The 14,263-nt window shown below is 37.7% G+C and overlaps 1 protein-coding gene, 1 long non-coding RNA gene and 1 pseudogene across 8 annotated transcripts; 2 read left to right on the top strand and 1 right to left on the bottom strand.

The window, feature by feature from the left end:
* Positions 1 to 713: 713 nt before the first annotated feature.
* LOC126781994 (uncharacterized) lies at positions 714 to 6,248 on the top strand. 7 transcript variants are annotated; one of them, XR_007670726.1, is made up of 7 exons: positions 714 to 867; positions 1,361 to 1,785; positions 2,071 to 3,139; positions 4,158 to 5,295; positions 5,393 to 5,472; positions 5,685 to 5,811; positions 5,918 to 6,248. XR_007670726.1 is itself a non-coding variant. In XM_050507134.1 (2 exons), the coding sequence occupies exons 1-2, from the start codon at positions 1,185 to 1,187 to the stop codon at positions 3,051 to 3,053; spliced, it is 1,584 nt and encodes a 527-aa protein (XP_050363091.1). In that variant the 5' UTR covers positions 714 to 1,184; the 3' UTR covers positions 3,054 to 3,239. The 7 variants fall into 7 exon arrangements, 1 of the variants encoding a protein (XP_050363091.1); XR_007670723.1 differs by having other exon boundaries at positions 1,180 to 1,785; XR_007670722.1 differs by having other exon boundaries at positions 1,058 to 1,785.
* Positions 6,249 to 7,280: 1,032 nt separating this feature from the next.
* On the top strand, positions 7,281 to 9,936 carry LOC126781995 (laccase-15-like; annotated as a pseudogene).
* LOC126781996 (uncharacterized) lies at positions 9,671 to 11,799 on the bottom strand. Its single transcript, XR_007670727.1, has 5 exons — positions 11,700 to 11,799; positions 11,498 to 11,619; positions 11,282 to 11,392; positions 9,931 to 10,058; positions 9,671 to 9,805 (listed from the first exon to the last, which is right to left on the bottom strand). It is a non-coding gene; the product is annotated as an uncharacterized LOC126781996 (long non-coding RNA).
* Between the last annotated feature and the right edge of the window lie 2,464 nt (positions 11,800 to 14,263).

The following is a 14,263-nucleotide window of genomic DNA, read 5'->3' as shown; positions in this document are numbered from 1 at the left end:
CCCAAGGTGGCTCACCTAAACAAGAAATACACCTTATGCTGGTCTACATTCCCACATTGAAGGAAGGACCTAACACTTCTCTCAATGCGCCTATAAAAGGTCCATGTAGATCACTAGAAAAAGGGTAACGTATTCATAAATCCTTAACTCTTAAACATAAATTTTGTTCTTAATCCTAACTTAAGCTTCATAGGGTTAAAATTCGGTGCACCCCTGATCCTTTGACTTAACACGTGTTGTGTGCAGGTCCCACTGAACTGACACATCGGAATATAAGGCTATTAGAAGTTAGGTCTCCCGGATTTAGCACTCGTAACATTAATCAAAACAAAATGTAAGAGACCGAGAGGAATTAGGTTTATACATTTATATGGTCCGTATGTGAAGTATACCCGTAACCAATAAAAACATGAGATACATCTAATCTCTATCTTTGTATTAAATATTTATGTAATTATTCATATAAATACCGAAGTCCGATAGACCAAAGGTCGGCCCTGACCGGAAACAACATCTTTCACTATAAATCCCAGACTAATGACCCTCCGAACAAAAAGGAGGGTATTAATTACATGTGCGGGCAGTGTGGCTAATGATGAGGTCGGCAACAGTTGGCGCGCAGTTGTTAAAACACGTGCGAAATCGGGCCCTATAACCCAAGAGCGGTTGGCTTTCAACCTTAACACGTACGACCCCGTAACATCATAGTTCAACTCCCTTGTGTTTCCTTCTTCCTTCTTTCTTAGTCGTCTCCTTTGCTCCGACCTTGCAGTAGCTCAGCTAATCCAACTAGTCCTTTGCTGGGTTTCCCATATCAGCTCCCACAAATCATTGCAACCCCTTTATCCTCAGTATTTCCCGTAAAAGGTGAGAGCTTTTACTTTGCTTCTGTCTTGTTTCCTTATTGGCAAAGCTTGTATTATTTGTGTATATATGTAGACACCATTGACCTGTATTTAGGATGAGATCATAAGTCCACTGGCCGGTTGTGTAGAATCTTGGATTATTTTAACTTCTACATAATTCTAATCCATCATCATCCACTGTTTCCAATTAGAATCGAAGCATCTTGAAGCTTTTTAGTTAGTTTTCTGTGTTCTTCTGCTGGGCTAGCTTTTGTGATTCTTAGTTGAGACTACCCACAATTCTGTATAAGCTTGATCTCTTTGAGACTTTTAGGAAGGATGGCTTGTGAGGAAGTTCAATCTTGGAGCTTTGGTGGTCTTACAAGAGCATTTCTTGATCTTTTACTTGCTTATATCCTGCTATGTGCATCAGCTGTTGTGTTTTTTGCATTGAATTTGTTGAAGTTCTTATGGGTGTATTTGCCATGTCCTTGTAATGGAGTTTTCGGGTTTAGAAATCGAGATTTTTGCTTGCACAAATTGCTTTATGAGTGGCCTGCTGCAAAGATTTGTGCTGTTCAGAAGTTGGTGATGGGTAGGTTCCCTTTTGATATTCGGTTCAAGGATCAAAGGTCCAACTTGAGTCAGAAGTTGATTAGGGATGTGAATGGAGGGAATGGTGTTCTTGAATTGGGAGGCGAATCATGTTGCAGTCCATTTTCGAGTCCAAGGTTGCAAAGTATGGTTGATAAGGAAAGTGGGTTTGATGCTAAGGGGAAGAGAATTGTGGTTTTTAAGAAAAGGACTGGTATTCGGTGGCCTAGGAGGGACAGTTCAAAATCTCCTCGTATATTCCCCTTGCCTCTTGATGACAGGGATACGAAACAGGTATCTGGTGAAAGCTCAATTGCTCTAGCTGCAATACAGGATGAGTCTCAAGGTGAGTGAGAAACATAAAACTTTGTTTTTCCTGGTTTCGGTTACTTTTATTCATGTGTTTGATAAAGTTCATCGTTCTATAGGACTATAGGTTTAAAATTATTTCAATTGTTGAAATTTCATTGGAATCTTTAACAAGTTTATTGCAATTTTAGTCATTGTCTTATCAAACAGCACAATCTGAAAATAACAAACTGGGATTCATAGCATGATTAATTATGAATGAACTATATTAGGAATAGTATTTACTCACTTTTGTGTTTTGTTTCCAATGATGTCAAAACAGTAACCAGAGATGATATAGGGGAAATAATACATGGATCAGCTGTTGAGAGTAAAGGTCTAGAGGTAAATTACCGTCAAGAAAAGATTCCTATTGTTGAAGATGAAAGTGATACAATCAGGATGTTACAAGGAGCTCTTCTAAAAGAGAAAGCTATCACTGCTGCTCTCTATTTAGAGCTGGAGAAAGAGCGGGCTGCTGCTGCGACTGCAGCTGATGAAGCAATGGCCATGATATATCGTTTGCAGAAGGATAAAGCATCAACAGAAATGGAAGTGAGACAGTACCAAAGGATGATTGAAGAGAAATTTGTTTATGATGAAGAAGAAATGGATGTTCTTAAAGAAATACTTCTTAGGAGGGAGAAGGAGAACCACTTTCTGGAGAAGGAGGTTGAAGCATATAGACAGATGAATTCTCCAGGAAGTGAACAGCTTAAGGATGATTCATATGATAAACTGTGTAAATGGGGACAGACTGCTCTTGCTTCGAATGTAGATTCGCAAAAGATGATGCCAGGGACTAATGAAACTATATCTGACCATATGGGAGTGGAAAGTATTGCAGAAAATACCTCTCAATTTGAGGCTTCATTTGTCGAGAAAAAAATGCATTTCAATGGACATGATGTTGTTGAGAAAAGTGTCATTTCAGCATGGGAAGAAAAACTACAAACAGATAATGCAATGTGCCCAGGAATGATTAATGAAGCACTTCAACCTGATATTGGAATCAAGAAACAATTCTGTTGTGATGGAGAAGAACGGCTGCAAGACGAGAATATTAAAGGCGGCTTTCAAAGTCAAATACATGATACAGTGCCAATGGTTTATGATGTTCATGTCATAGAAGGTAAAGCTGAAATGTTGAAAGGAGGAAGTAGGCCATCAAATTATGCTGCTTTGGAGGAACTCCGAGATTCTTCTGGGGTCTCTAGCAGCTCAGAACCTCTGCTGAGCGTGGGAAAAGGCAAAACACCACTTTAAACTTTCAGAAGAGATCAGATATCAGCGCTGCAAGATTTTAAAGTAAAGATATCCAGTTGCTTATTAACCTGTTTTATCCTCCTAAGGTAAATCTTATGTTCCCAAATTGCACCTCTTAGATTTGTACTAGTTGTCAACATGTGTCTTTCCATGCATTCTTCTATAATAGCAAAGATTGTGCTGTGATCTGTTTTTTGCTCATTTATCCTTAGTAAAATAGGATCAGCTAGGAACATACTGTTTGATACAACCTTATCTAAAAATGAAATATGCAGTGATGCAGGAAACTGTCATTGGGATTTTATACTTTAGACAAAGCTAGTGAACAAACTAGATGTATAAACCCGTGTGTAGTCTGCCTTTCTGTAAATAAATAAAATAATGTACATCATTAGCCACAAAAAGTGCATAGCTAAAAAAGTCACTTGCATTGGAGTTTGAATAGGTAGCCAACTAGCCATTAAGGTGTTATACTTAACAATGAAAGATCGAAGCTATAGAAGGTCAAATACTCCTATATGAATATGTATTGGAATTTGGTTTTGATATAGCAGATAGTTTTTCGGGAGCACTAACAAGTACAAGATTATGAGGGCTCTAAGTGATGATAATCTCTATTTGTTATGTAATCCTATATCATATTATATTATAGTGTATGTTTATTATCAATCCCTTAGGCTTAGGATAAGGTTGTTAAGTCTTATGTTGTGAATACCCACAATTCTTCTTCAAGTTGTTTTTTTCCTTGAAAGCTCTACGCTTTTGGAAAGGCTAGTCATTTCACTTAAAATAAAATCAAGTATCAGAAGCAAAGAATCGAGAGTGAGATTTCTCAATAAAGAAAAAAAAAGGAAAAAAAAGGAAAAAAAAGGAAAAAAAAGGAGAATCGTGACTGAGACATTAAGCAAATAATGATGTCTTCTTATTAATTTCTATAGGTATTGAACTGCACAAGAAGCATTGAAAATGTGAAGAGCATAACAGAACTGTATATGAAATAAAATATACCACTAGTCTTGCACATCTTTGTTACGTTTCTCCTACATGTTCTCAATGGGTTATCATCTTTATGACATGTTCCATTCTTAATTCTGTCCGTTTTAGGTATATTTGAAGAAAGATGTGGCCAAGTATTTAACCCCCAGCTGTGTCACTGTGTGACCGTCTTAGGGCTGTGCGCCATGTCCACTTTATTTCCTTGATGGCTGAAAGGGTATTGTGCACATAAACTTTGATGTACTGTAGTTTTTTGTTTAGTGAAATTGGCTTTCACAGTCATGTTCTCTGTCGCCAACCTCTTCTTTCCTAGGATAAGTTTGCAATAGTAAATGATGGTCTTTGTATGAACAGAAGTTGCAGATGTACGTAACTAATGACTTTTAGCCAGTTTTCTATAAAGTAGGTATGCACTTCTTTGTGTCTTTATACGTCTTCTTCATTGCTTCTGTATATCAGATTTAAGAAGCTGGTTGGTCATTTGAGTTCCTCGCACGAGATTGATTCTCTGTTTTTCTCTTTTAAGGCAATCCAGCTAACTTACAGTAGACTTCAGATTCGTGCTTAACCCCCAATTATTTGTTTCCTAGGATTTTTCATTGATTATTGAGACTGAATATTGCATTCCACTGATGAGGAAGATGTGGTGCTCAACTGTTGCAGTTTTATATATTAACAGATACCCTTTGATCCTGCATAATGCATCTTAGTAAAGTTAAGTAGTGATGCATTATTAGTGTCAGACTGTGAAAGTCACCATTTCCCACCCAGTTCACTGGTAGAAGAGCACTAACTAACAGTCAAATATAAACATATATAGCTAGGCCTCTAAGTTGGCTTGATGGAACTACGTCTCACGTAAGCTATACAAAGAGTACTTCTCAGTTCTCAGGGCAAGTACTAACTAATATACTCTTTTAACGTGCTAATGAAATCACAGAAGAAAATTACTACTACTCTAGATTATCTTTTTCTCGTCTTGCAGCTATGGTTCGGAGCTAATCACAATTCTACGATTTTGTAGTAAGTTCCACTTATACTCTCTAATTCCCAGCAGTGTTCTTGTTTCCTCGAAACGTGATGAATTTATAAGTTTATAACTAGTTTAACTTTTGGCTGATATAATTTCTTTTCTTGAAAGAGCATGTTATTGTAAACAAAATTTTCTCAGGCTCGGGAGATACGTGCATAAAGCTGATACGGTCTATGTAAATGTTCACTGTCAAGGATATTATGAGTTTCGTTGGTAATCATATACGCCTGCATACTTCTTGAACACAGTACATGCATTTTAAGATGCTGTTTAACAAAAATGAGGATCCTAAAAATGATCAATGTTGCAGGCAGGGTATGCAATTGAGAAATCCCTGGTTAGATGGTCCGGAGTATATCACACACGAGGTCTTGTTGTCTACAGAACAAGGTACAGTATGGTGACAATTCTCACACTGACTGGTCGCGAGCCAAATTTATGGTGCCATTGTCATCTTATACTTGCCTATTGTTGGAAGCACATATCTATTTCCTCAACCTGATGATGGAATCATTATATTATGCATGAAACAAATTATCATTATATTCCCCATAACTTACTCTTTGTCACAATCTGTATATGTATGACATTCTTATATGCAGCATCATGGTACTAGGGAGATTTGAAAGCAAGGGTTGATGAGGTTATGCAAGAAGCCACATCTTTACCACATTATGATGCTTAATACCATAAATGGCCAGCAAGGGGATCTTTGTCCATGCTCCAAGGGTATGCAAATTCGCTAAAATAAATGAACTGGTTGCTCTACGCTTTGGGTTGAGTATTTGATTATGGTAGGAAGATAACAGCTCAAATTTCAAATTTCCTATTGCAGAGACAACATATCACTGAAAGTTTATCAGTCGGTGCAAATATAGATGCCTACCTTTTCTTTGCCAATGCTCAACACAATCTCACTGTTGTTGGACAGATGGATCCCTATATCAAACCCATATACAAAACCTACATACTCGTAAGCCCTGGACAAACTATGGATGTTTTACTAGAAACAGATTTGGTTATTAGGGGCTATTACATGGCTGGGAGGCATTTCTCTAGTGAGTATGCTAAAGTTTCTGAATTTGACCATGTCATTGTTACTGCAATGTTGGAACACAGTGGAAATTATACAGTACTTATCCAACATCTCCCGTCTTTCCCCAGAACCTTCTGGTGTACAAGGACTTTTGCAGCAGCGTTAAACTTCACTTACCAAATTAAGAGCTTAGCTCCCAGACTCACCAAGAATGTGAAGTTCGAATTTTTCTGTTCGCGTCATCGATCTAACCATTTCTGTACTAAAGCTTAAATTCAGTCAAAATGGCTCCGGAATCAGACAATGGCCTCTCAGGTAATGATGCTTATGAATCCAAAGCCTTCTACGTGGTGATAATGGTACGTACGTGAGGAACGTATGCTAATTAATGTACATCTTCTCCATCTACCTTGTTAGTCTTGACCTAGCTTCATTCTAACACCATCGAAATCAGAGAATAGAACAAACCCCAGCAGCAAAGAGTGAAATTAATAAGTAGAGCATGTACTTCCCAAATAAACAAACCCTAAAGCCAATACGTACAAAGCCAAGAAACCTATTAATAAAGATCAACCCTCAACGACCAGTGATTAATCAAATTGAGAATCAAACAAAATTTGAACGAGATTATTCCCAATTAGGAACATGGTTACGAATCATAATTAACTAGTATCACTCTTTAAAATTCGTAAGCTTGCAAGGATGATAAGGGAGGATGCATGCAATGGTGCACCCTAGCAGGAAACTGTAAAACAACAGGATCAACGACCCCCAATAAACAGGTCCTACCCTATTAAGGCCTTGATCGATCTACCCACCAAACAAGATTCGTACTCTTCTTGTTGAAGCAGAATGAAACCAAATGAAGCAGGCGGCCCTTCCCTTTCACGTACTAATTAAAGTACGTAGCATCATCTTATTCGTTCCAATCAGGGCAGTTCCTCACCAGAATGATAAGAGACGACGAAAATGAATAAGTAATCCAAAACAAGAAGGTGACGAAGCCGAAGCGGCCATCGCATGCTACGTCGTCTTTTACCAAACGATCGATTCAAAACACGACTTACATATACTCTCTCTCTCTCTCTCTCTCTCTCTCTCTCTCTCTCTCTCTCTCTCTCTGTTGGGTGCTTAGTTATATTACTTCCCGTCGGAATTCTGAACCAGACTCGAATCCCTCGAATGTGCTTCACCGTAGACTAGACTATTTCTGAGGCGAAGTAAATTAAGAACGATTATGAAAACCCTAAACAAAAGGGCGGCTATTCTACTTGATATTATTCTTGTCCTGCAGTTCTTGGTGAACTCTCTTGTTCAAGCCGAAGACATTTCTACGATTTCATAGTAAGTGCTTACTTCCTTTCCACTTAAATTATCGAATTCTATGTGCTGTTCTATTTTGAAATGTGATGGATTATAATTGATCATGATCAGTTTGAACTTGCCCTTGTATAATTTCTAATTATTTAGGTGAGGGAGAAAAACTTCACTCGGTTGTGCGAGACAAAGAGCATGATTGTTGTAAACGACAATTTCCCCGGCCCGGAGATACGTGTTCATAAAGGGGACACGGTTTATGTTAATGTTCATAATCATGGATATTATGGTCTCACTATTCACTGGTAATCATTCACAGATATACCTCTTTTCAATACGTACAAACGGTACAGTACACGTATATATGCATTTTAACATGCTTTTGAACGTAAATGACACTTCAAATGTTGCAGGCATGGGATAATGCAATTAAGAAATCCATGGTCAGATGGTCCCGAGTATATAACAGTATAACACAGTGTCCAATCCAACCAGGGACTAATTTCACATATGAGGTCTTGTTGTCTACAGAAGAAGGAACCGTATGGTGGCATGCTCATAGTGACTGGACGCGAGCTAGCGTTCATGGTACCATAGTCATCTTGCCTACTTTGGGAAGCACATATCCATTTCCTCAACCCTACGAAGAAGATGCCATTATATTATGTATGAAACCTGAGATTAGTTTGTTCTCTTCTTGATTATTCTTTTTGCAATTTGATAATGTATGACATGTTAATCCTTGCATATTAGCATCCTGGTACTCGGGAGATTTAAAAGAAAGGCTTGACGAGGCTATGGAAGAAGGCACATCTTTACCCCGTTCTGACGCGTACACCATAAATGGCCAGCCGGGGGATCTTTTTCCATGCTCCAAGGGTATGCAAATTTGCTAACACAACAACTATTGCTCGACTGTTTGGTTAATTTGATTGATAATATATAGCTAGCTCAAATGTTAATATCATATATATTGCAGACACAACATATCGCCGAAAGGTGGATTATGGCAAGACCTATCTTCTTCGTATCGTCAATGCAAACATCGATTCTACCATTTTCTTTGCAGTTGCTCAGCGCAGCGTCACTGTTGGTGGGCTAGACGGATCTTATATCAAACCTATATACACAACCTACATACTCATAAGCCCTGGACAAACTATGGATGTTTTACTCAAAGCAGATCAGGTTCTTGGGCGCTATTACATGGCTGGTAGACAGTTCTCTAGTGATAATGCCAAAGTTTCTGAATCCGGCCATGTCATTGTTACCGCAATCTTGGAATATAATGCCAACTATACTAATACAACATCTCCTCTCTTTCCCCACACCCTTCCCATGTCCAAGGACTTTGTAGCAGCATTGAACTTCACTTACCGAATTAAGAGCTTAGCCTCCCCTAAATATCCAATAAATGTCCCACCAGAGCATAGAAATACCAATTGCTACAAGCGTAAATAATATCAGCTGGGTGAACCCGAGGAGTACAGACCTATTGCAAGCTTATTACAGGTTTTCCCGAACTCTTCCCCTATATTGAGTATCTTCTCTTTGCTAGCTATAGACAACTGGTGAACCATAGAAGTAAGATATCATATTAAACATTAATTGCTGAATCTCTAAAACTTCTCTCTAATTTAGCATTTGATGAAATTGCATATCTTACGAGCGATCCTATTGATTTATAAAAGTAGATCGATGCTAGGTTCTAGTTTATCCATAGTAACATAAAGTTAACATGTACTAATTAACCTCAAACTAATCTGGACACTGATTATTGACGATGAAGGAACATAAGTGGGGTTTACTCGACAGATTTTCCAGACCAACCGCCTACTTATTATAATTTTACAGACAAAACTTACTCGAAAGATACCGTGTTAACATTACGAGGGACTAAGGTGAAGGTGTTAAGTTACAATGAGTCAGTTGAGATTGTCTTTCAAGGGACTGATGTGCAAGGAGGTTCTGTGAATCACCCAATGCACATACATGGACACAAGTTCTATGTGGTTGGATATGGTCTTGGAAATTATGACAATGATACCTACCCAAGAGGGTTTAATTTGTTTGATCCTCCTCATGTCACTACATTTGGAGTTCCCAAAAATGGATGGTTGACGATCAGATTCATAGCAAATAATCCTGGTATGTACGTATGTCTTCCTCGATCACAAATTGCTCATTAAAAAATTAGTTAACATTGCATGAATAGAAACATGTCTATTTTTTTTTCTCAGGTGTTTGGTTTTGGCATTGTCATATGGAGAGACACTTGACGTTAGGTATGGGAGCTGCATTCATAGTGAAGAATGGAGACACCGCTGAAACTAGCATGCTTGAACCCCCAGCTAACATGCCTACCTGTACCTGTAATGTTCCATTAGCTTTTCGTACTGAAAATTCGGATGAGATAGTTCACAGTTAAAAATAAAGTAGTTCAGTAGATAGTAGATACAACTGTAAATAGGAGCGGAGCGGAGTCACGTACGTACTCGATATATCTGAAAGAGGATGATGTGAAGGGATTGGAGACAGAGCTGATGTAGTGATGTTGATCATAAGTGAAGTAGATTGCTGGATTACATGGATGGTGGTTGATGGCGAAGAAGGATCGAAGCAGCTGAGAGGAAACAAGACTTTACAATTCATGTAAAATCATGACTATTTATTTAGTAAGCCTTGCATCCTAGGTACATAGATTTCCAGAACCTGATCGGTGAGGTTTTTTATTTTTCTTCTGTCCAATTTTATATCAAAGAGGCTATTCCAATAGGGTTTAGATACAATCAAATGGTTTTGACATCATGCCGGTGTTAATTCTGATGCGAGCACGGATCGTTTCTTCTATGGTGCTCAACTATCACCGGTGACCACCAGCGATACCACTTCTGGTTATAGACTGAAGTCATCCACCACCCTTACACACAAACTGAACACACACACACACCATGCATTTTCACGGAGGACGTTATCAAAACTCATAACCGGATCGATAACCAGTCCTAGCAAAGAATTACGTACGTGCATGTCTACCTAATTAATTAAGCTATTATGTACGTGATAGTGTTTTTACATAAGCATTATTGAACTGCTGCTGGACCTGTTTGTTGGATTATAAGGCTGATGATGAAGAAAAGATTGATTCGTTAGCGACTCGTACTGATTGCGTAGATTAATAGAAGCCAAGATGTGGTTTAATTTGTAGGGTATACATGATGTCTTAGTTAATTTCTTAATTTTTTTAATTAATTACATGCTCAACAGATCACGCTTTTGCTAAATAATTAAAGCAAATTCTATTATGATGTTATAGCCAAATGCCTGCTGACATGGTCCTCCCTTGATCCCCTTGATCCCCTGCATGCTGCACGCTACCACATTTGTCTAGAAATGGACTTCTTTCACCTTTTCTGGTGAAGATTATATATGGACCGTGACTGTTCTTGTAGTTGTAGACTTACACAACCGTACCCCTTAGAGAAATTGGTCTCATTTTCTACTCCAAACTAGGCTTGCCAATTAACAGATGGGGCATCAACTAGGGCTGACGGTTCCAAAAGCACCCAAAATTATAGGAACCAAGAACCGAACCATGTCCCTTAAATGGTTCGGGTTCTATAATTGAGAGTAGGAACCGTGTAAGAACCAAACCGTATAGAATGGTTCGGTTCCGGTTCCTAAACGTTTTTTTGTTATGTCTTTAGTTCCGTCAGATTCTGTAGAGATTAAAACTATAACAAAAGGACCATGAACAATCAAACAATCTCCTAGTTCAGTAGTTCTCCAGTTGCAGACAAAGAACGCCAAACAAGATCAGAATGACATAAACTCAAGTTGCTTCACCTTTCTTGAAAGTAGACTGTCGTGCCTAATCAAGATCAAAAACTCCGAATGATTTCGCATCTTCTCACCCTTCATTTACTTCTTCTACCATTGCATCGACAAAAGCACACCCTGATGAAATCGTAAACGAAACCCAGTCAATACAAATTAGGAAGTAAGTGCCATATTGCAATCGAATGGATTGTAGTTGCAGTAATAGAAAAACACTTAATCGACCTAAAGAAGCCTCAAGGGACGGTGGAATCAGACCCAAGCCCTTATCAAAATCCCAATCAGTCTCGCCCGCCACCACCGTCAGCGATGTCATCAACTATACTCCTTGACCACCCAGCGAGTGGCTGAAGAATCAAAGAAGTTTGGGAATAAATTGAAAAACAGGATAGGTTGGGAATGAATTGAAGAAATCGTGAAGATTCACCTTGATCTCAAATTGACGGGTTCAAACCCTCAAATCTCAATTGAAGATTTGGCTTTTGGCCTTTTGGGAACGAATAGACTCAGAGTGAGTCTGGAGGCGGTGACGAAGGTCTCGTAGCAATTGCACTAATTACACAAACATTTAAAGGCCAATATTAACTTTGACTTGATCCAACGGTTCCTAGTATATTTTGATAAGTGAAACCGAACTGAACCGAACGAAAATAACATATTTTATGTGCAGAACTATAGAGAAAATGGATTTGATAAGGCCTTGATCAGAGTTAAAGAAATTGTAAGTGAGACGGAAATTGCAGCTGAATTTCGTGAAAAGAGACTCATTAAGAAGAATAAGCATTTTGACGAAAACGACAGTGACAATAAAGAGGTGACACAAGCTGCTCTTGAATCATTTAAGGTTGGTTACTCCTATTATATTATTGATCAAACACTTTCTTCACTTCAAAATAGATTTGAACAGTTTAAGAAATATGAAGAAGATTTTGGGCTTTTATTCAAGTGGGAGAAGTTGAAGTCAACAGATGATGAAATATTGATGAACTTTTGTATGAATCTTGAAAAGTTATTCAAGGATGGTGATGAATTTGACATTATTGGGGCTGAACTAATTGAAGAGTTGAGCTATTTGAAAGTGTCTATACCAAAAGAAGCACGAAGAGCAGTTGATGTGTTAAGCTACTTGAAGCAAATGGATGGTTGCTACCCAAATGCTTGGATTGCTTACAAACTTTTGTTAACCATACATGTTACTGTTGCATGTGTTGAGAGAAGCTTTTCGAAGTTAAAGTTGATCAAATCTTATATTCGATAAACTATGTCTCAAGAAAGACTGAATAATTTGGCTATGTTATCGATTGAAAAGGAGTTGGCGAAAAAACTTGAGTGTTCGTGCTTAATTGACACTTTTACTTCCAAGAATGCAAGAAGGGCAATTTTTGAGTAAAATGTACTGATATTTGTAACTTTTATATTTATGTTTCAAACATTATAACATTTTATTATTATTGAAAGTTTTATTACTATGTTTTGTTGGTTCAAAAAATGTATTGTTTCAATTTTTTTTTACAAGGCGCCCCAATTTTTCTTGTCGCTTCGAGCCCCGAAAATCTCAGGGCCGGCCCTGCAGCCGGTATCACCCTTATGTTCGCAATCAGTTCCACATGTGAACATGAGGGCATACTTCTGAGCATGCAATAGTACTATTTGATGTTTTATTTGTTTTTGTTCTTGATAATGTGCATGCTGATCAAATCAGTAACCGTTTTGCTTGGAGCACATGATATGTCCAGTGAAAACATGAGATCACTACTACTGACACTACACAAAGATTAGTTCAGATCTGGTGAATGGGGTAACCCAAGCAAAGTAGCAAACAGTTGATAGTACGTGGTTGATGGCAGTACTAGGGCTATTAATCGGTCCTAAGTTCCTGATGGAACCGTTGGAACGGAACCACTTAAAGGGGGTTCAGTTCGGTTTATGTAAGCTTTGTCAATTCCTGAACAACAACATCGACGTGCATGTCCTTTGATTGAAGAAGTTTACTCACAATATTGATAGCATTCAACAGTTCATACCAAATAACCATGCCAAATAAGAACTCAAAATTCTCCATCTCATGTTTCGCCAGGCATTGAGCATCAGACCTTGTATTAGAATCAACACCATTTTCCCCAATTAAGCTAATGCATCTCTTATTTTGGGAGCTTAGAATCTAAATGCTTTCACACATTCAACACGACTTTCCCATCGTGTTTCAGATAATGGCTTAAGAGTAAGACCTTGCACATAGTCCTTGAACACTTGCCATCGTTGCACCACTCCAAAAAAATAATCAGCTTTGTCATCACAATTAGCCATATCAGAAATAACAAGATTCAAACTATGACAACCACAAGGGGTATATAGGTTGTGTTTGGTACAGCTGAGCTTATTAAAAAAGCTGGCTTATACTTATTTTTTAGAATAAGTGGCTGATAAGTAAAGTAGGTGAGTGTTTGGTAAACTGGCTTTTATAAGTTGTTGTTTGTAGTAGAAGCCATGACAATGTGTTTGGTAAACTCAAACTGGCTTATACTTTTAATTTATCAAATGACCAATTTAGACATTTAAGATAATTTTGTATGAATTGTTTGCTCAAGTATATTATTTCCGTATCATTTTTTTTAACTTTCTTAAAGACATTATGATTAGTATGCGACATTTGAAAATAAACATATACATATTAGACCAGCAAGTACAAGTAATTGCTAACAATTTATAGTCAAGAAAAAAAAAGCAATGAATAATTTATGATATTGATTCAAAACATCTACTTGAATATAATGTAGGATATATACATATTGAATACATCTATTCAATACATTGACAAAAACAACAAATACAGTTACTTGAGGTCTTAGAACATCTTCAATGAAGATGTTAAAAGTTGTTGTCAATTTAAGTTTTTCAATGAAGATGTGAATTACAAGAGAACTTGGAGCCTAATAGCCAGTTCTTCTCTTCTTACAATAGTATATGGACAAAGGAATAACAAGCAAAGCA

The sequence above is a fragment of the Argentina anserina genome, chromosome 2 (genome assembly GCF_933775445.1).
Source record: "Argentina anserina chromosome 2, drPotAnse1.1, whole genome shotgun sequence".
Lineage (NCBI taxonomy): Eukaryota > Viridiplantae > Streptophyta > Magnoliopsida > Rosales > Rosaceae > Argentina > Argentina anserina.
This window is presented reverse-complemented; position numbering and strand designations above follow the sequence as displayed.

Excerpts from the sequence above, each read along its gene's own strand:
- LOC126781994 (XM_050507134.1), top strand. The coding sequence starts at position 1,185 with ATGGCTTGTGAGGAAGTTCAATCTTGGAGCTTTGGTGGTCTTACAAGA. Across the intron at positions 1,786-2,070 it reads AATACAGGATGAGTCTCAAG|TAACCAGAGATGATATAGGG; the intron begins GTGAGTGAGAAA and ends ATGTCAAAACAG.